This window comes from Rhea americana, unplaced genomic scaffold (genome assembly GCF_003343005.1).
Source record: "Rhea americana isolate MKP2758 unplaced genomic scaffold, rheAme1 scaffold_74, whole genome shotgun sequence".
In the NCBI taxonomy this organism is placed as follows: Eukaryota; Metazoa; Chordata; class Aves; order Rheiformes; family Rheidae; genus Rhea; species Rhea americana.
The window spans coordinates 3,074,493-3,097,083 of NW_028186912.1; the positions used below are offsets into that span (position 1 = coordinate 3,074,493).

General features: G+C 40.7%; 1 protein-coding gene across 1 annotated transcript in view; it reads right to left on the reverse strand.

Moving 5' to 3' along the window:
- Nucleotides 1–22,402, reverse strand: part of MAP1B (microtubule associated protein 1B) — a 69,015-nt gene extending 46,613 nt beyond the window's left edge. The window contains exons 1-2 of the mRNA XM_085322057.1: nucleotides 22,383–22,402; nucleotides 18,350–18,451 (exon numbers count right to left, since the gene is read on the reverse strand). Coding sequence (XP_085178183.1) covers nucleotides 18,350–18,451; nucleotides 22,383–22,392 — 112 coding nt within the window. The 5' untranslated portion in view covers nucleotides 22,393–22,402. The remainder of the gene's footprint in view (nucleotides 1–18,349; nucleotides 18,452–22,382) is intronic.
- Nucleotides 22,403–22,591: the final 189 nt, after the last annotated feature.

Below are 22,591 nucleotides of genomic sequence, written 5' to 3' on the forward strand. Positions count from 1 at the left end.
GAGGCACAGAGGGAAGGCTCGGCTTCCCCTCGCTCGTGTTCTGTTAGAGAGGTAGGGAAGGAAAATCTAAAACTCAACCATTTGTCAAAGCATCTTGCACCAGATTTGGCTTTTACGTCGTTTATGCAAATTATACACAGACACATAAACAGCTAATTATTTAAGCAGAGTCGGCATTCCTTTATAAGATCAGAAGCAGCAGTATGGTCTCCCAGTTGGGTACATATTCCCTAGTTCTGCATTTTAGCACTTTGTTGACAAATGCAGATTTCTTCATCATAAAACCAAGCATTGAAGTTCTGAATTATGTGACCATACCATGATGTGCTGCAATTTCTCTCTAATTATCAGGTTAGTACAGTAGAAAAGAGCTGTTAGTAAATGAATGAAATAATGAAAATCTATAAGGAAACAAACACAGTAATAGCTCTTTAAATGAATTATATCTACCGTAGACTATTACTCTACCAAGAACTGGTCTGAACAGGTTGCCTGACTATTGAAGAGCCACTCACCTAGTAATAATTTAAAAGARGTATGCTTTAAACAAATTCTCCTTTAGTACTAATTAACCTGAAAATGATGTTTGAAGAGCAAATGTAATATAGATTGTATTCTAGACTGATTTTTTTTTTCCGTGAGAACACAAAAAAAAATTTCCAGGTCTGAATTTCGGTGTAGGCTATAAGTATTGCCTCCAGGGAGAAATCTATATTACATTAGAAATACCAAGATTTCTCTTGGGCTGGTATAAGAGAAATAACAGACTTTTCATCTTCTTCTTCTACAAGGTCTAGAGTCAACAGAATGCTTTTATACTTTTTTTARAAAAGCACAGTAAAATGAAGACAATATTAAATACATTGCAGTTTGAGACAGCCAACAGCACATTTTCCTCAGTGAGGAACAAAAGCCATGGTGTAAGTCACTGGGTAATACCCAGGAAAGGAAAGCTGCCTCCAGTCCCTGTCACCACTTGCTTCTCTTCTCAGGCACCATTAGCCTAAATCTCTCCTAGAGGTGGCTACAGGACRAATAGACATGGCAAGCCTAGGTCTGGCATTTTTAAAGTTTGGATCTATCCTGGCTTCTATGACACTCACCAGTCACTGAGAGACCAAGACGACAGCTGGTGGCCATGAAAACAGAGGTGGCCCTGGCTGACCGTCCCTTGTGGTTCTCCTTAAATGCTTGAGGTTGTCAGGGAACATGYGGCTCAAATGTCCTCAGAGCTAAGAGACTGGGCATCGCTCGCAGTCCGAGCAGATCACAGCCTCCACCCCAGGAGGGGAAGTCCAGGGATGGTTTGGTGCAAAGAGCCCACCGAATAGCCAAAAGGGAAGCAGAGGCTCCCTCTCTACAGGGTCTCTGCTAGTAGCAGCCACAAATATTTTTCTAGACAGAGTTTTGACATAAAAATATTGGAAATTTGGACATATGTGTAATAATAACAATTAAAAAAAATGAAAGTCATTCTTCCAGCCCATGGATTAGTGAATGATGGAATGGCAGTAAATCTTTGCCATTTTATTCTTTTATAGCCAGCAGGGACACTCAGAKATTTTGCAGAACGTAACAGCCATCCAGCCTGCCTGTTTACCACTGATGTTCCTCTTGATGCATTTCTCAGCCCCAATCCTTCTTCCCCCGAGAGCGGCTGTCACCAACACATCACTCCTCCTCTGCCTCCAAGGACGGCGTCTGCAGCCTGAGAGGGGCTACATTAACGMTGGTCTATTAATCACCTGGCGGAGAATGCTCTCACAGGCGGCTCCATCAGCAGCATCCATCTCCAAGACACAGCCCGTCTCCCGCATGCCCCATTTCCACTCGCACAGAAGCGAGTGTTGTGCTGGGCCTCTTTTTCCAACAACCAAAGTCATCRACTCAGGACAAGTTGTGTTTACGACCCTTTTTCTTTTAAACATCTGCATTGACAGAGGTTTTGCCTCAGGAACAACCTGAACCCTTTGGTGACAAGTACCTTGCTTTGGGAGAACTAATAACAAGTATTCAGCAGTCCATATAARGAAAAAAAAGTTGTTGTTAAAGTATAGGCATAAAATATTTATCTGACTCTGAAATCTGAAGCTGTATATGAAAGATGAATCTTTCCAAATTAGGTGGAGAGCTCAGGGAAAGGACCTTCRCAAGCTATTGGAACTTTGTGCTTGACTCTCTATTATTACGGTTTAAATGGAAAAAGTAATCAAGTTAAAATTAAATGAGCAATTTTCATGTGAATGCCTTTGGGCATTATTAAGGTTCATGGTGCTAAGTGTCATGCTGGTTCATAATAAATTGATTTGAACAATGTAGTGAATATCTACCTCCTTTATAATGGAGAAAATATTTTGCATTACCAATGCTTCTAAAACAGGATGGCTGAACTGATTTTTTTTCCCCAGGATACATAGCGACAGGTTAAATGCTCTAGCATTTTCCAGTGGCAGCATTCATATTCCTGCACTTTGGCAGCAGGCAAAATAACCCTGATTAAATTAATCAGTGTCTTCAGCTACTCTGTGTGCTCATTATCAATCCTCTAACATTGTATGTTCTGAAGATACATCCTTATGTTAAGTGCAATAATTGTAGCCATTGCTTCATTAGCAAGTATGATCAACAGGGGTTATCAAAAGCCTTTTTCATGCATAACAAATAGAGCAAATTACTAAAACAATAAAATAAGTATCTAAGATCTACAGCAGGTCAATCTACATGACGTAATATTTCATTAGCATAATTAGAAGCAGATTTACAATAACTCAATTTTCTACTTTCTTTTGTCTAAAGGAGGCCAGCAAACTTTGCTGCTTCTYGCAGAAAGCTTGTGCCCTGGCTGGCAAAATGTCAGGTGAAATTAGACTATGCAGTGTAGAAAATGTTATTTTAGATGTGAAACATCCCCTTTGGAAATCCTGCTGATTACACATAGACTGCATAATTACAGACACTCGTGAATTATACTGCATTAGAATGACAAAGTGTCAGCACTGGAGAGACATTTAGCCCACCTAATATTAAATGAATACAACTCAAGTACACTTTCAGGATCAGCATCAGTTGAAAAAACAATGTGGAGAGATGCTTTAGGTATTTGATACAACATAGTTTCATTTTTTCCTGAAGAGATTAAAATAGTTTAGTATTTAATGTATTTTCTCTTCTTTGCAAAGGAAACTACTGTGAGATTAAATATTTTTTTTAAGAAGGAAATTCAAAGGCTGCCACTAGATTTCCACTGGCAAATTCCACTGTAGGTAAAGTTTTGTTGTTGTTATTGTTTTATATGAACAGMAATACATTTAAAGTCTGGCAAACTTAGTTTCCTAATTAGACTAAAAGGAGAACTCCTATTAGATGTTAACCATTTGACCTGTGCCTRGTGTAGTTCTAAATAATACAAATCCAAATGAACATATTTCCTTAATTAAAAGTACTTARGGCATGGAAAACAGGAACAAGGAATAACATGGAGGGTGATCCTGCCCCCACTGAAACCAGCAGCAAAATTCTCACTAATTTCCAGTGGAAGCAATTTTAGATACAARTCTTTTCTAGCTAAATAGACTTATCAATCCAGAAATTCAGTTTATACTCAAAGATATCAGCAAAGGAAAAAAGGGGTTCATTTACACTGGACTAGACAAAATACTCATATTTGCCATTTTAGACCTTTTTTAATATATATATATATTTTTATATATATATATATATATATATATATGTTGCTGTCCTTATTGCATTTTTTCAGACGGCTGTATTTCTATAAAGTTGTTATTGTATAGTTCAATTGGAACTATACAATTTAATAAGTCGATTTGAAAAATGTTATTTTTAGTACTATAGTTATGTAATTATAAATATTATGTATAGAATATAGTAATATATGAGGACTACATACAGTCATACAAGTAGCAAACTTCTGCAAATTCAGTCATGTAAATGAATCCAAATTGCATAAAACTCAAATGAAAAATGTTTGCTTTCTACACAAATTATATAATTCCTTCTTAGTAGTTGATATCACAAAGTCTTTCATCTTGCCCTTATTTGTTGAAGGGTTTTTGATTTACGGCTTCTATTTCAGGTCCTTTGTGAATTCTCACAAGGGAGCAGACTCTGCATATTGTCCCGTATGCTTCCCCATAGGTAAACATAGTATTTTGCATAGAACACTAACACGAATTAAACAAAAACAAACAAACAAACAAACAAACCAAAAAAAAAAGGAAAAATCAAGGTGAACAGTGACCTGGTCATGCAACGTTTCTTCCCGTGATATTTACTGGATGGCCATGGTCAAGCTGACTACTCACATGAGTGGTGAGAAGATGGGACTCCTTCATGCCCTCTTGAGCCCAGGACAGCTGTATTTTGACTGTTCAAGCTGACTTTCACTTCAAATTTGGATAACCAGGATAAAYTTACAGGCTTAAACGATCTCAAGCTCTTCTCAGAACAGCTGTATATTCTCTACAATTGTATGCTTCTGTTTGRGTTTACTCATCTTTTAGCCAACATCTTGACCCAGTTTACTTCCTACCTTCTGTTTGTGCTGTCCCAAGGGATGGGAAGYAGTCCCTGAACTCAACAGCAGCTATTTCTAGTAAACCTAAAAACCAGATTAAAATACCAAGACACAGAAACATAATGGAAAATAGTGAGACTACTTCRTCTGTCACTGTTAATCCTTTTTAATATTCCATTTCACACCAGAGAGGATTTAATTGTTTCTTAGACGGCTTTAGGGCCTCTGGATATGAGCAAACCTGTCCAACAGAAGAGACGCTTACTTGAAAGGATCTCTGTAATAACTATYGATCTGTTGTATCGGTAGATCTTTCTGGAAATGCAGCAATCTCTCCTTGCCTAATTAAACTGCGCTAATATGAAAACAGGGCCAAGTCTATAAGGCACAACAGATCTGGCAGTGTGTGAAAATGCCTGCAAGTCACACGCCTCTTGGAGGATACGTACGGGAACCCCATCTGCATACTAATAAACTCCACCCGATCATAATCCATACAGACGGGATTTAAATTGCCTTCCACAACTTCAGCTTAAAAGTCTCCTAATTAACCCTCCACCAGGAGATAAGCAGCTGCGCAGAGGGGGGACGGCACCGCGGGGGGACAAAAGGCAAAGCCTGGGCGCTGCCACCACTCTTCCCCCAGGATCTGAAGGTTGTGGCAGTCGTTAAGCCAGCCTCTGAAGGGTAATCAAAATGTCATTTATTTTATCTCCCCATGGCATTTTAACTTTTACCCTGTAAGCACCTCTGGATTTAAGACTGGCAAGAACATTTGAGTAATAATAAAGCACACATATTTCCATAGACACGTGGCAGCGCATAAAAGCATTTCACTCCCACTTGAAATCGAGCTTTGTTAGAGATGGCAGACAATATTTCACTGGCTCGGATTACACTTCGCACAAGCACTCAGCTTCCTACAGGGGTTGAGGTCTAATGGAAGTCAGCTAATTTATAGCCAGCTCCAGCGCTGCCCAAACTAACAGGGAAACCACATGAGAAAATTGTTGGGTTTTATTTCCAGGCAAGGCACAGTAACTCAATAGTGCTGCATTTCATATGTAACATTGCTACAAATTATAGACCAGCTCTCCAGAACTGATCCCCTCAAACTAGCTATGCACATGATCTACAAATCGTAATTCTTTGCAGCACTCCAATGTTGTCCTGATTTATAATGGGATAAATCCAGAGGGACCCTTCTGCTGTCAGTGAAATTACTCAGAATTTACATTTGTTCAAAGGGAAGCAGAATTTGGCAAAGTGAACATAGTAATCACAATTTAAGATAAACTGCTGGCTATGCTTTCTAGAAGTGGAAACAGACATCTGCTCCCAGCAAACATCCAGAACCCTGCTACTTTGCCCACAATTAAGTGAACGGATAAGTAAGTGAATGTGCATTTTCCAGTATTTGCATCAATCTAAAGGTTTTGTTCATGTAGATCTACTCGGGTGTTCCGTTTTCTAAGATGGCCCTCACTTTCTTCTTTTTTTTTTTTTTTTAAATAAACCCATGTCAGAAATCTAGAGGAGTTACATGAATTGGGGAATGGCTAATCTTTTGAAAAGAACACAAAAGATGAAAATTCAGAAAATCAAGTTGAGCGATCCCTGTGGTGATTACTTCCTGACATCTGGTTGGTGGCTTATCTGAAGCGCTGGTGGCCTCACTGTGAATTCTAATGAGGAACCTGCAGCACAAATCACTGACATCAGGTCCCCTCCTGGCACACTTGGCAGAGCAGTCCTCATTGAGAAGCTCAAGCAAGACAGAAAGAATAAACTGGAATTACATCCCCACAACTGAATAATCCAAATCGGGGCTTGCATGCAACATCTGAATATCGCAGTCACTATCAGTCTCTGTCACAGAGGGATAAAAATTAAGTTTCAGGTCTCATGATTTAAGAATCATTATGAGTTTTACAGTCATTTGGAAAGTCATGTATTTTTTTTCATCCCTGAGAAAGGGCAAAAGTTTGCACTAGGATTTAATTTGTATGAATAAGTATTTGTAGCTAAACAATATTGAAATGCTTTGTCAAACTACACGGCACTGTATTCCTAACAGTCATATCACAGACAGTCAAGGGAAAAAAACTGAGATATACTGAATTTGACAAGTGAGCTAGAGTCTTCTTGCTTAGGTTTCAGGACTTTTATTTCACGCTGTGCTGTAAGTTCAGCAAGGCAGAGGAGGTGCTACCACCCGTCTCAGTGCGGTTATATCGCAGCTTCAAAACGGGGGAGGTTTAGCTCTGTTAGAGGCATTCTGACAAACACACAATACAACATCTGCAAGGCAGATCTAACATGCATTTCCTCAGATATATTTACAGCACATGTTAATTTACACACAAATATATCCATACCTGTAATGGTCTTGCTGCTTCCCCACTGGCTCTGCAGAGTTAATGCAGTGTTAAGCACTTTCATAAATGATCACTATCTGTGGTCTTCAAACCACGAGAGCCATCGCCCTGTGCAAGCTATACTCTGCTTCTCCTATGCTGACTACACAATATCCAAAATTTGCTGAGCTCCTTTCACAAGGGATTTATCCTTCACAGACAACATAGCATTCCAAATTGCRTTGTATGAAATTTAAACTTCAAGCAAAATTTCAGGGCAAAATAGAAACATTTGTATCACATCAAGTACTGCAACCTAAAAAATTTTTGATGAAGTACTCATACTGTTTTTAGTATTTGCTCATTTGTTGCACTGCAGTAAGTACGGGCATTGAGAATGCCATCTTCTGGCAAGAAGGTGCATAAACRCTAGGCAAGCCACTTCCAAATAACAGTAAGGGTAAGAAACCATCTGCAGTGGAGTGTTAGCTTGTGATTTTTAGTTGCTTATTTAAAATATATTAAATCAAACAGTTGAAACTGGATTATAAAATACTGAATGTTATCTAGAAACTTTGGCCAGCATGAGTTTTGAACTTTAAGACTATTACAAATGAATTTTATACTGGAAAATGGTAATGTCTGAAAGCAGTAATAATTTAAAAAAGATACTAGTGATAAAATCTAAATAGAGCTGCAAGACTGAGATTTCTCGTGTTTCCTCTTATTTCACAGGATCTCAAAAATAATTCTCAGGAGTTCTTTAAATATTTGGTGAGGTTGTTATAAGCCCTTGACACCAGAACCTGTAAGAGCATCAGACTGTTAGCAGTGAATCTGTTTGTTATTACCCTGCCAGCTATAGCAACCATGACTCTGAGCTTTATGCTGCCAAGTCATGATTCTATCACAAATAGCCATCTGGGGGAAGAATATATGTCCTATTAGGACAAAATGTGTCTTATACGACAAAAAAACCCCACAGTGTTTGCAAACACTGTGGTAGGGCAAATTCACTTAAGCTACATTTCTGGTAGTTTGAGGGAAAAAATGGTTAAAGGAAGTCTTGTTTTCCAGTGATCGATTGGATGTTTAATGGTCCAGTCCACAACACCTAGCCAACCAAGTTACCTAGAGCATGTAATGAAATACAATTGGTCTAGTACTGAGCCAATAATCTCAGAGAGGCAGATAGGGGATAGGGCAGGGAGTAATACTTGGTGGGGTTCAGAATCTACCTGGTCTAAATCCGATCTGATCACTGCCTCGATTGAGGGARTGATCACAGACAGAGACAGTGGTCAGCTTAGAAGGATGATCAAAAATAAATAAATAAGAAGTGGCCTCTAATGTATGTAATAGCAGAGTGAAGCCAGAAGTAGAACAAGGAAGAACTCCAAGGTGAGCAGCGAGAATGTTAACCACAGCTTTTTCTAAACTCATCTCCTAAAAAATAAAAATTTCTTTGTTTGTAGCTGTGGTGTGGCTCTAAGAAAGGTAGCAAGTCTGGAAGTCCCAGTGCTGACAAGCTGCCACTTACATTTTACCTTGACTTACCATGACATATAGGAAGACTAGTGGAAGAACAGGAAAGGGAAAAGGAACAGGAATAAGTGTCATCTAGAATGAATGTAAGATTGCCTGCAGTCTTGAAAACATCTGCTAATATCAAAACTCAGCACTTCACTCATTTTGTATGCTATTCCCTTCTGCTTTCCTAATTTTCAAAGCAAGCTGAAGAAAGAATTGACAAAGCAGATCAGGAAAAGGGGAAGATATTTTTGGATGACATCATCACAGAATAAAACCTTTGGCCTGTGCTTTGTCCATGCAGTTATTGTCCTTGCAGAGACACCAAAGCTGTCTCTGAAACAGGGCAGTAGAGCCTGGCCAACGCAGGGCTGCAGCCATGCTAAATACAGGTGTGACCAGGAGGATCGCCCCTCCTGAATGTCTTTTGAGAGGCCCCATCACTGACACGATCACTTTGCTCCCAGGGACTGAAGGCTGGTGCTTCCCTGTGCCTGGCTCACATTAGGGATGGTCTGAAAGATAAAAAGGCATCAACTGCTCACATTGATAATATGCAACACAAAATGGGGGGGGGGGGAGTAGAGCTCTGTAAAATACAGAAGATCTCTATAGAAAGAACCAATTCCCTGGCCTGGAATAGGCTTTCAGTTACATCAAGTCAGTCTTGAAGGGAGTGCACCGGMCATGAAACAATCAAGTTAAAAGTACACCTTTTTAGGCAAACACAGCTAGGATGCATGATTGTACTGGACTGCTCATAGCTTGAAGAGCAAGTCTATACTACTTAAGAAAATTCAGGCTTTGCAAAATACTATGTATCTCGTCTTTTCTGTGATTACTGTTACATGGTTGTATAGGACACACAGATGTGTACAGCATAGCTCAGTAAATGGGTTTCTCCCCACACTGAAGCAAGGCAACAGCTCCTCCTCTCCTCCTAACCCATTAATACAATCAGACCCTCCTGTTTAACATAAAATGAAAATGTCTGCAAGATCTCCTTCCACATGATAATCTCCTACTTGACATGCAATGACATTATCCCACCAAAGCTAGAGACAAACTGTAATTCTTGTTGTAATTGCAGGGTTTAATAGGTATGGAGGGTTGTTAGGTGCAGAGCAACCATCCCCACTAGGGACTCTTCAGAAATACAATTGTTGCAGCCAAATCTTTTATACAATTGAGACAGTGCTGAGATCAAAGCATCCCTCCTTGCTTCTAAAGGGTCACATAAATAACACACCATCTCCATTTGGATTTCTTTTTGGCAACTTCCATGTCTTCCACATGTCCTGTGGAAAGACTGTTTTTCATTTGATTCAGCAACTCGTGTTGCAGAGCAAGATAAAAAGCAAACAAAAGACCATTTTGAGCTTTTTATACACAAAGCAGATTGAAATGCAGGAAGAATAGTCTTCTATAATACAGTTAAAATTTTAGATAGAAAGATTAATTTATGAAATTAAGGAGTGTTGAATGCACAAAAACCTAATTACTATTAAAAAAATAAATTTAAATCTAATGAACTTTTAGAATCTGAGATTTGCAGCTAGTAATGATAGGGTTTTTTTTAAAATGATAGAGCTAGACAAATGATTATGAATAATGTCATTAAATTAGTAGCTGCAACAAACATTAAATACTATCTGAATATATTCTTGTAGATATGTTATATATATATATATATATATTTTTTTTTTTAACCTATTTAAAGTAGTGTTCATATAGGGAATAACTTTGGATCAACCTTTTCAGTCTGTGTAAACTTGGTGTGGTTCCTGAGAACTGTACAAGACAAAATTCTGCAACAGCCTGATGTTATGAAAGCATTCTGGATGGCCATAATGCACCGTGACAGAATGTGCACTGGGAAATTCAAAACCTCAAGATAAGCAGCAAGACCCTTCTAGCAGGGATTTCTTTCCAGGGCACCATCAGACTTCAGCCCATAATTAGTTCCCAGAAATTCAATGGTGCCAGCAAAAAACATGAGTCGAATAAGGAAGATTAAAGCGGGGTTTCTCCTTTTCCCTGCTTTACACATTTTAGTCCATCTTATCTGCTCAGAATGGAAGGGACAGTTTCCCTGATGCCAATTTCTCACACTTAAGTGAGGCAGGCAACTTCAGTCCTTCCCAAAAGTCTTTCTAAAGGACTCATCCTGGACTGGAGTCCTGCTCTTGTTAATGAATACAAAAACTTGGTTTAAGAAACACCCATGTCCAGAAGAGCTTACAAGGCTCAGTAAAGCCTGTTTTTGACTCAGGACATGGGAGCTGAACCTCAGATTGGACTTTTCTCCACAAGAGCTACAAAACCACCATAAAATTGGAACAGCTTCCAAAGGCTGGCCAGCTTGGGCAGGGGGAGTTGACTTCCAGGTGGAAGTCTCCATAGCTCATTAAAGTCACTCAGCTTACACAGCCTACAGCTAAACCACTAAGAATACCGCTTGCCTGCTTGGAGGGTGTCCCCTCCCCCCAAACCTCCCCACTTAAAAACAGTTTTGCTGAGTCCCAGTGGGCTGAATTTCCCACATACAGGTATGCAAGAAACAGGCTTAGAGTAACACATATCATTACAGAAAAGCTCTGAATACTGAATTACATAAAGCTGCAACATCAAAATACTCAAGTTTCTTACAAATATTTCTTAATATAATGCTTAGTTATTACCGCATTCCATTTTTTATTGTCATACAATCATTTTTTACTTAAATTTGACCTGTATCAGCAATGAGGACTGAACCATAAACAGACTAACTCACATCTTTGAGCCTATGCTAGACCCTGGCCACAAGCCAGCAGCATTTGAACCAAAGACATCAGGAGTGCTGGTTCCGCCTCTTGACTCTGGGAACAGATTGCAGCCAGACATAAGCCAAACGTGCTAATACTCCTGCCTTTCTGGTGGGACCATGTCAGGGTGTGATGCAAAAGCACGGGTCTCTTACAGAATTATTCAGCTTTCCATTTGTGCCTATTACTGACTAACAGTGCTTATCTTCCTCACTCAGTGACGCAGACTGCGACAGGCAAAGAGGTATTCCCAGCAGAGTCCAGGCAGAAGCCCCCGGAGCTGTGGCCAGCACTTTAACACGTCCCCCGTGGCCCTTCCTGCGTCCGCCCCGCGAGACGCAGGGCGGCTGGAGCTCTCCACGCTGTTGCGAGAGCGACGGCAGCGGTCACAGCTGCGCCCCTCACGCTCCATATGGCGAGAGGGAATACAACATGTGCTGCCCTTTCCACCCGGTTAGCAGGCAAGGAGCGCCTACTCCTGCTCCCAGGGAGGTCGGGTCYGCTCTCACCACCGAGCACAACAGACGGCGTACCGTTCTCATTCGGAGAGACATAGAAGCCAGTCCTCCTCCTCCCTTTCAACAGTGCAGATCTTGATCCTTGCTCTACCTTTAAAATACTAGAAAAGGTTTCTGCCAATTTTTAAACRGATTTGGTTTTGGATGAAGCCTTATTTCAGTGGCCCTTGCATCAAGTCTTTTTTCATGATAAAGCCTAATTAGAAACATTTAGCATGCAACTAAAAAGTTAAAAAAATTGCTATGATTTTTTAAAGGCATTTGAGAGAAATGCTGCCCACGACAACCAGAAACTAGATGAAAAAGTGGCAACAATATTCTGCCTATGTATTTATTATAAATCCATGAAGGAAGAGATGAGAGGTGGGTCCCTCATGAACAATACTGGGCAAGGATCAAAAATAAAATATTGTTCAACTCTAAAGTTCCAGATATCCAAAGAAATCTCAGAAGGGATAAATCAGTAAGTATAATACTGTAAGTATTTCTCAATAACCCTTAACAAAACAACTCCTGTGAATATATCATTAGATATGCCAAATTATCCTCCTAATAGAGAGGAATAGGGATTCAAATTTCCTAATCAAGTTAAAATTTTATTATTATTCACTACTAATTTAATTCTATGCCTCTGCTACCCCTTCCCACACAGGTTAAAAACCTATTCCAATAAAATATGAACTGTTCTAACATAGCCAAACTCTTATCTACTTGTGATGCAAGGCATTTAAAAATAACCTCTCAGTAATTTTGCTGATTCACATTAACAGCTTAGCATCACCATGTACTGGCGTTTTAGCAATAATTTAGATTCATGCTAATTTTCTTTGAGATTTTTTTTTTTAGAAACAAAGTGGAAGTCAGTGCCAGAATGATTGTCACATAAGTGCAGCAATTTATTCACTGCAAAAGATAAAAATCACTTATTAGCACATCTCTGAAATTTGGATTACTACTGAAAAAGGAAGGTTTTTGACAATTCCTATACCTAGACATTGCAGCCGCTGGACAGTAATCCTGCCCTGACCCACCAATGCCTTGCACACAACAGCAGTGAGGCACGAGCTGGCCGAGGACACCCTCCCGCTCGCCCCCATGTCTTCTCCCCCACCTCAGCTCCTGCTGGCACCCCGGGACACCTAGGGCAGCTCAGTGCTGTTCAGGTTCCACTCTGCCTCCATTTGCCTTCTTCCAAGGCACAAATACTTTAAAAATGCAAAACAAGTCTGGTAACCAACTAAAATTAACCTCTCCAAATACCTAGTGAGCCCAAATGACTCCAGCTGACAGCTATTCTAGTTACCACAGTCTCCGAGAGTTGACGAATCATATTTATAGGTTGCCCCTGAATGTGCATACCAGACTACTCGAGTTTGTAAGCTGAATTAATTCCTAAGTGCTTAGGGACAGTGCTCAGCTACTGGGCTCACCTCTTTCTTCCCCAGAGGACTATACAGTGTACTAGAGAGACCTCACAGCACACCAGCCAGGCGAGGAGCCAGACTGATCTGGGTTACTCCACTGTAGGTGGGCATGAGCAAAACACATTGGTTTCTCAGCTCTTCTTAGTGTGGCCTTGGCCTCTTAGCTCTGTTTGATTTTAAATTACAGGTTTTGCCAAAGCATCTATGTTATCTTACTTGAAGAACTTTGATTAATTGTAGCTTTCAGTAGGGCAGCACTAAATCCTGTAGGACTTTATCCATTGCACCACAAGCTCACACAACAAGGCACTAGGCATGACATTAACTGGGGTAGACCTGCTGACAAAGGCAATGAGGCATACCATTTTGGCCAACTACAGAGTTACAGGTATTGATGATCAAAACCCCCAAATCAGAATTCTCCACGGGATAGTAACAAGCCTTACCTGTAATTTTTAAAATAGCATTTTTCAAGCTGAAAGTGAGAAAGCTTGGAAGGCCATCCTCGCTACTTGCTCAGGTGGCTGCCGAGGGCACACCAGAGACATCCTGCACACTGGCAAGTTGCTCTCTGTAGCTAGTCACCCCTACGGACCTTCTCGGATTTTGAGCAGAGGCACTGCTGAAGCCTAGGCAGGTTGGCAAAAATGATGTTATGGGCACAGATGAGGAAGGAATCCCTTAAGCCAACACAGTCACCAACTGCTGACTCACAGGCCAGGTGGCAAGACCTTCCAGTGCTGTTCAGCTAGGAGACACGTAAGGGGCAAGTTTCCTTCAGAATAGCACAGTGCAAAGCAGCACGGCTTCAGCAGTGCCTCTGCTCAAAGTCCAAGAAGGTCCGTAGTGGCGATTAACTACTGAGCAGCTATTTCAATAAAATAGACAAAGACTTGAACACACCCCAGTGCAACAGTTAAGTGTCCCCAGGTGGAAGCAAGGGACAAGATGGCAGGTGTGGGCACCTTACAGAAGGAGCCTTAGTGGTTTCCCCTCTCCCCCCAAAACCCATTCACTTTGTCTTTTGTGAAGTAGGATATTCAGCTTTTTGCAGCTGAAACCTTTAATTGAAAAAGGATTGGTAGGAACAGCTGCAGCTTCAACAGAGCTCTTCCCAAGACTCTCCCCTTGCTTTGTCTTATTATCAGCTTCACAGCTCCTTTTCCAGTATGTATATTTTACAGCTCCTTGCTTTTTTTTTTTTTTTTTTTGGTCTTTGTTAAGTTAGTTTTAACATAAGATGGAAGTTATCATCAGTCCATGAGAGAGAAAACAAAGAGGCGAGTGCTGGAGTGCCCATTTTAAGTCATGCTGCCTGTTGCCTTGGCAACCAGCTAATAACCTCTGCTATTCATTTTTCACCAGCACCTGACAGCCACATCCCTGCAAGATCGGCTATTGCTGAGGAGTCTGCTAACTCAGCTACTTTACAAGGTATCAGAAGAGATCTGCTAGCATTTCTATTCTGAATCCCATTTTTCAGGGAATGCTAAGTTATCCATAAATTGTCCAAGATCTGAATGTAAGATGCAAAAATACTGCCAAGACAATCGATTGCCTTCGTGAGAGCAGAGTGCATTGGGACCCAGACAAGCTCCAACATTATGCACATTGCTAATCACTGCCAATGGAGAAGGATTAGACCTCAAAATCCTCAAATGAAAAAGAAAGGGGGAAAAAAAAGAAAGAAAGAAACATGCACAAGTGCTCCAGTGGGCTCATTTGCTCCCATGCCTCTCCTGGTACACTGCAGGCATGTCACGTAGGGACAGGGTCAGCCCTGTTTTCCCAGGTTTCCTTCTGGAGGAAGAGTCATGCCCTTCGCACTGCTGCTGTGCATATCCTCAAACTGCTCCGAGAAGCACACAGACACCTGCTAAACTGGTGCTACAGTTCTGATTAAACATCGTGACCAGACAGGCTTCGTCAGTGGTCAGCCCTCACTACACTAGGAGTTGGGCAAACACCACAAGTGATTCTGCCCTTCCCCAAGAGTTAATTGTTTCTATGATCAAGTCACACAACGGGTTTAATCTCAAAAGATTGCAAATAAAGGCTGTTTAATCACATCCCATCTCACATACCACAGGCTACTCTGCCACATTGGAGGAATACTTCCCTTGCACAAGGAGTCACCTAGCTACCCAAATTCCAGGGTATTTCCAAGTGTGGGGCCATGGGAGAACATGGCTCACAATCATCTCTTCAGAATGAACATGGCCAGCTTTGCAGTTTAAACCTTCACCAAAATTCAGGGCTCGGGTATTATAACAAATCAAATGTTCTGAAATTTTATTAGCATACGGCTACAAAAAAAAGCCTCCTTCCTATGAGACTATAGAGAAGACAAAGGAGTCTCATGCAGATTGAACATCAAAGAACCACAGAGACTAAACCATTGCCCTCTCATCTATGCAGCACGAGTCTGATGCCAGTAGGCTTCTGCACAAACAATCTGAGAGATGAAACTGGTCAAGAGGGCTAGTTTTATTCCTGGACGCTTCCTTTTTTTCCAAGGTTTAAGACTCCCTAAATGCTCTTTCACCACAGATTTTGGCAGCTTATTGTTTAAAGATTGAGTTGTGCTGAAAAACCACATTCATTACTGCTTGTCATAGAGATGTTGATGAATTCCAGTCACATGCAATTAAGCTGTAATTCAACACAACGACAGACTAAACAGGCAAGACTAGACAAAAAAACAGCTAAAAATACAATTCCTAACAAAAGATTCTTAGAGGATTCTTTCTATTTAAAAAGTGCATAATCTCATACTATGTATTTTATGAAAGCAGACAATTTGCTTTATTTTAATTCATGCAATGCTATCAAGAGGTAAAATCTAAACAGGATGGCAAAAATATTGAATACTGAAATATTTTTGCTAACAAAGCACAGAATCTTTTTTATTGAAGTTTTAAATTAAAATACATGCATGTAGCAAGTAAGGTGCATGGACCATTATACTCCTTAAAGATAGGTTTTGCTAGTTTCACTTATCAGAATACTCACTGCGAAAATGGACAACTGGTGTCACTAAAGTGGAATTTCCCTTGTGACATTTAAACCGAGCTGAAAGATATGCATTTTAGGTTTGAGCTTACTTCCACATAATTCAGGAAGCCTTGGCCCTAAATGTTCACACTGAGTATTCTTGTATTGGTTCTGCTGTTTTCCAAATCAAAGGAAACATTACAAAGGTCTTTTTTCCCCTAAATCTGCCAATGTTTATGCCTTCTCTCTCCATATCCACAGAGACAGACTCTGCTGCAACTTAGGCTGTAAGAGGAAGAACTATTTACACAAGACATTTTGGTACATTATTCAACATCATCTTGCTAGGAAGACATCAAGATCTTTGCCAATGGTGTATACTCATTGACTCCAGGAATATGATGCAGTATGATACAAGATTTCATAACCCTCTTCACCATACTTTGATGTTTCTAAGGCCAGAATTTATAATATTAGTCAACACTAGATTAGATCAGTCAATGTGCACATATCCACAATGATCACCAATGAGAGCAACCTAGACCAGTTCAAGAAGGCTATGTGTTTTTTAATCTGAAAGCCAACATTAATTTCACACATGGTCATTCAGCATTTTCCTACTGACTTTCCAAACACTTGATTTCCATGAAACTACAACAAAATCAATTTTTACTCTTCATAATTTTTTTTATTGGTATGAATCCTCTAAAGGGAGAGCAGGCTTGAGAAAAAAAAGGAACAGAGGAGAAGACAGTCTCATGAGTCCTAGAAAATATTCTCCTCATAAAAGCCAAGGGAAGGTCTTGTAGACTAGATAGCAGACCATCCACCCCTCAGCTTTCCATACCAAGAAAGAGAAAAGTTCAGAGTCATCTGAGAACCACCACAGAGCTTCAGCCATATTCACATAACAGCAGTGATACCACTTATAGCTCCATCACCATACAGCTTCCTCCTAAGGGAAAAGGGGCCCTTTCAGCAAAGGGGGAATGATTCTTTGTTTAGCTAAATTGGAAGGCCAGGCCCACATCTACCTGCTGATATAATGGAAGAGGAGGATTTATATCAAGGCAGCAGAGGAAAAGATTGTTTCTTGCTTCCCTCTGTCATCCAGAGGGGCAGAAAGATCCTCCAAATAGATACAAGAATGTCTGAGCTCCTAGAGGACAGCAACCTCTTCTCCTGTGCTGCTCTGGAAAACCATAATTACCCAGCTAATTTTGAAGCGACAACCCTCTGCTCTTTAGGACTCCCACAGATGTCATGGGACAACCCAAGGATGGCTTTCGGTTTGGGCAAAGAGGCACATGATTTCTAATGGATTCCTTCAAGGTCCTTGTAGACCCTCAAATATCTGTGCATTTTGAGGGGCTGAACAGCCTATTCAACCAAAGAACACGGGATGCAATTTTGCCTAAAGCAGATACATCAGGATAGTTAAACTCCTGAAAAAGAGCCTACAATGAAACACCCAAATTCTACAGGGTTAAGCAAGGACTTGCTTACGGTTCCCCACCATTATCCCTTAACTGATAAATGAACACAGCAAGGAATTATTAAAGGGCTAATTAGTTATCACTATTACTTCAGTCCCTGACTCAAAGGTCACTATTTGATAGTTTTTAAGTGACCCTTGGCCATAAGCTGGTCAGGCTGGTCCTAAGTGGCATGTTTCCACCTCAGCAACCATTGCTATAGTGGCAGGACAAGCCACAGATCACCAGTGTGGAGCACAGAGGGTAAGTCACTCTTACCTCTTCAAGGACATCTAACAAAATGAGAACGAAGGAACACTGTGTGTGCACTCTACATATCGCAATGAGGAACAGCTTCGGTCTCCAGTATTATTAGACTGTTATTACACAAAACTGTTCAGTCAGAAAGAAAGTTTCACTTAACCTCAGTGGGGCCCTAATGCTAACATCTACTGCCAAAGTAATCATAGCAATATACATGAAGCTAAACCAAAGTCTGATTATTTTTAAAAAGCTCAGACATTTCCTTTTGTCAGAAAGGAAAAACAAATGATAATTTTAGAGCAAACTGTATTCATTGTAAAGAATTACAAATAAAAATGGGCCATGTAATATCTGCGTGTATTTATTTATTTTACTCTTAAAAGAATAAGAGCAACAAAAACCCAAGGTAGAACTTCTACAAACATTTCTAAAAACTAAAGAAAACTCACCTCGAACTTCAGGAGAGAATCGAGCTGAATGGCGAGACACGAAAAGTTTCAGTTCTTGATCCAAGTTGCATTCAATCAAGTTTGTGTCCCATGATCGGATTCCTAAAATTCAAAATACAAAACACATCTAGCTTGATATATGAGCACTGGAAATTTTCAGAGTACTTCTGGGTTTACATTCATGTTATTTACACTACATCACACATTATCTAAATCCCCAAAACAGCCTCTCTTCCTTTCAAGATAGACACACAGCTATTTCCCCCCTCACACCTCCAATGCTGTAAGTGCTCAGAAGCACTTTGGACAGGCATCAGTCAAAAGCAAGAGGAACTCAGTTTTTCCAAAAGCCAACTGAGCACCTACTTTAGGACTGCTAGTTCCACATTCTAGTAGCCACATTATGAGAAGTTGTTGACGTCCCTAAATTGATTTTAAAATAGTAATACACTGATTTACTGATCAGTATCTACAAAATTGGAAAAAAGTCCAAAAACAAACAAAAAAAACTTCATCCATACTGCAAGATAAGTGTATCTGTCCCCATGAGAAATAAAGAAAAAAGCGTCATCTGGCATGTTGCAAATTAATATTTAAACACTAAGTATTAAATTGCTGACTTCATTCAAAAGCTTTGAAGCATCTCATATTTTAAATTAAGATTTAAGTGATCTTTTATTTATGAAGCATCAAAATTCTGGTTTTCTTTGAGATTTAAGTGCTATGCTTGATCCTTCTTCTGTTAAAGAAAAATAAACTTCACAATGCTATTCCTTACAGTTTTTCCTCACAGTTATTTAGAAAGCAAGACACTTGACACACATACAATCATAAACTGTATGGTTTTAAGGACTGAAACTTGACTGGGAAAAGATTCAAGGTGGTGGAAAAATAAATAAATTTCCTAGCACAGGAATTTGATGTCTAAATAAAAAAAAAATAAAAGCAGTTGAAAATGATTTAAGATTTTTTCCTATAATTTTCTTGATTAGCTTTGAAAAGTAATGAGCAGGCAGCTGCAGTACAGGTAAGTCCAGGTACTGCTGCCATTTTGAACACCAACATCAGTGATGCTCTTTTTTCTATTTTGGTTTTGGATAAAATGAAGGTAAATCTAGAATTAAAAATACAAGGTCAATGTCAGCTGATACATACAAATCAGCTGGCATGTACAGAAGAGACTGCAGGTGAGAAAGCTTCTAGTGGCCCCTTCCCACATGCCTGATCATGTCTTTGCAAGAAATGGTTGAGTTAAATCTTTCACATTTGGTAGATCTGTGACAAAGAAGCCTGAAGACATGCATGGCCAAATCCTCTCCACAAGACTCACGCTAACTCTTTTGCTCGTAACTCTGTCGGGATTTGGGGCTGCTCACTATAGTTTCAGCGCTACCTCATCTTTACTGTTTTTCAAGAAAGCAGAAGTGTGTGGCTTCATGTGGGAGAAGCCATGCTCTAGGGTTGAAGGTGATGAGAGGAAGAAGAGGGGAAGAGCAGAAAGACCAGATCTGCTCTGCTGGTCTCTCACCGCAGATCTCAGTAGTTTCTCCATGCAAATATGAAGATCTGCATTTTAAGAGCCTAAAACCTCTTCAAAGAGAATTCATCCACTGCTTTTCCTTGACATCATTCCAGTCACAGTGTGAACATGCTTCTTACTGGGATAGCCTATCAGCTATTAAGCAGTTGAAATTTTAAATTCTAAATAAATTTGGACATATAGTATTGCCAGTATGTTTCATAACCACCAAAGAGAAAAATAACTGAACTATAATCAGCCACCTCCACTTCCTGACTTATGCATCATTATTCAGCGGCATAAGCAGCAAGTCTCTTCTGTAAGTCTCCTTATTTTCATTTCTCAAAAATCTCTTGGCCATATGGTGCATTTTTGGGGCGTAGTTTTGGCAGACAAATACAGCTCAGCAGGCTTTAATGTTTTCCAGGTGTTGGAATATTTGAGAGCAAGTAAAGATAATGTAATACCATGCATGCAGAGTGCATATGAAAGCCAGGACTTGCAGACTGATACTGATCATGAAGCTGAAGTACATTGAATAAATGAGTGCTGAACTTCAAGAAGCTAGAAGATAACAGTTCACTGGTCTCTGACAGCAAGCTCGCTTTGGGAGACAGAAAAGCTTTCTGGAGGCCAGTTAAGCAAYGTGGACTGACTCAGCAATGTTGCTAATGAGTGAGTCTGATCCACCACCCCTAGGCTGCCCTTGTGAATCAAATTTGCGGCAGGGATAAGATCGTGATTAAGCATAGTCGGACTGCTGAGCCAGTCAATATCCAAGATACAGGGCTGAAAGGAAAAGAGAAAGGGGGRTAAAGAAAAAGACGACAAGAGAAGAAAAAAACAGCCTGGACATACCATATGCATAGTAGTCCTAGAAGCTCAAGTTAGGTTTTGGATAAAATATCCCAGATTTGCAGCTGTACAATTCAGCATTCTGGATGTAGAAGTAATGCAAATAATTCAGATGRTTTTGGATAGAATGAAGGTAAATCTGGAACTAAAAATCCAAGGTCAATCCAATGATGTACATCTTCAGCAGCATGGAAGTAACTAAAGGAGATACRACTAAACTGAAGCTATTCTGCAGCTTTAGGAGTGCAATGCCACCAGACACAGGACYAGGCAGAAGAAAGGGCACACCCAGCAGCATCAGCTAAAAGAGTGGAAAGATCTTGAAGCTTTCTMTTCACTTTTCTTTTTGGTGGACAGCAAGGTAGACGATTGCCCCACTAAGGAAATGGCTTCTCCAATCTGGTTATTGAAAAAGCAGCTTGCCAAGCCATCCTCTCTTCATGATGCTTTAAGAAATGACTCTGCACTCCAAGTTGCGTAGCATCACGCCACTGATGTGCTATCAGCAGATGTTGTTTTCTGTGACACGTTGGTCTGCAGTTCAGTGCATGAATCCACAATTTTCAGTGATGATGCTTAGAAGGCACACCCGAGAAGACATTGAGGCAAAGTTATCAAGAACCCTAAGTGTACTTAAGACCCTGTTGAGAATAATGGTTGAAAGAAGCCAGTTTTTCCGAACTACAGCATATTTTCCAAAGAGAAAAGGATTAGCCAAGCCCATCTTTGCCTCACACAGACTCCAACATACTCATCCAGAACAATGAACCTCTAAATTTGATCATTTTTTTTTCTTCCTAGCAGGCAAAATCCCAGAAAAATCATCTGACACCAGGAGCAGTGAGGTGACTTCTAATCCAAAATGATGAATAAACAGGCCAAAGCATTCCCTCTGAATACCTAACACAGCAGGCGGTGTTATGCTTTGTGACTGGAGGTAGCAGCAGCAGAGCTATGCAGTAGGGACTGTACAATGGAAGCTTCAAGAAGAGGGTGAGGAGCATTTCTCCAGAGGAAGGATGACATCAGATGACTTGAGGGCAGAAGTTCTATCCATTTGCTATATTTTAATAATTTAACTAAAACRCAGCCCATTCTGTTTTGACGCAATCAAAAGCTAGGCAAAAATTAGCAGAGAGCAATGCCGAAGAGGCTCTGAATGACAAAGCATCTGCCTCGGTCGTTGTTCGTGGGAGACAATGGTAGCAAGAAAGATGAACAGGTCATGATGAAGCTGCTTAGCTGTGACGAGGCAGCCCTTTACCAGGAATAAGTCACGGAAAAGAATTAAGAGAAAGAGCCAACTAAAGCAACGATGGTGGCGGAAACAACAATAGAGCGAGAYGAACCACGTCCTAGGCAGACTGCTGAACCACACCTACAAGGCAAAGCTGTTAGCAATTCCCCGTTTCGGGGTCTCTTTCTCCTCTTTAACAATAGCAGTYTTCTGATAGCTCAGCTTTTATCAGCTCAGAACAAAATATATGTTACAAAACCATGTGTCAACCGAGTTTAACAAACTACAGGGTCCAACGACCGTTTCCTTTGTGCAGCACGGCGTCAGGGCTTTCCCCCTTCTCCTCCCCGTACGCACTGCGATCTTTTTTGTTGGAAGCCCTACCCGGCGCTCACAGGGCTGCGCCGCTTCGCCCGCCCTACCTTCCCGCATTGCCGCCCTAAGGGACGGGCGGGCAAGCAGCGAGCCGCGGCCGCCCGCCGCCGGGCGGCAGCGAGCCCAACAGCCGGCTCCCAGCCTGGCTCGTCTCACCGCTTGTTTTCGCTCGAAGGCGCGCGGGCCGCGCCCCGAGGGACCGGCTAGCGGAGGAGCCGTCCCCTCGGCCCCGGTGGGGCGCAGCGGGCACGGCGGC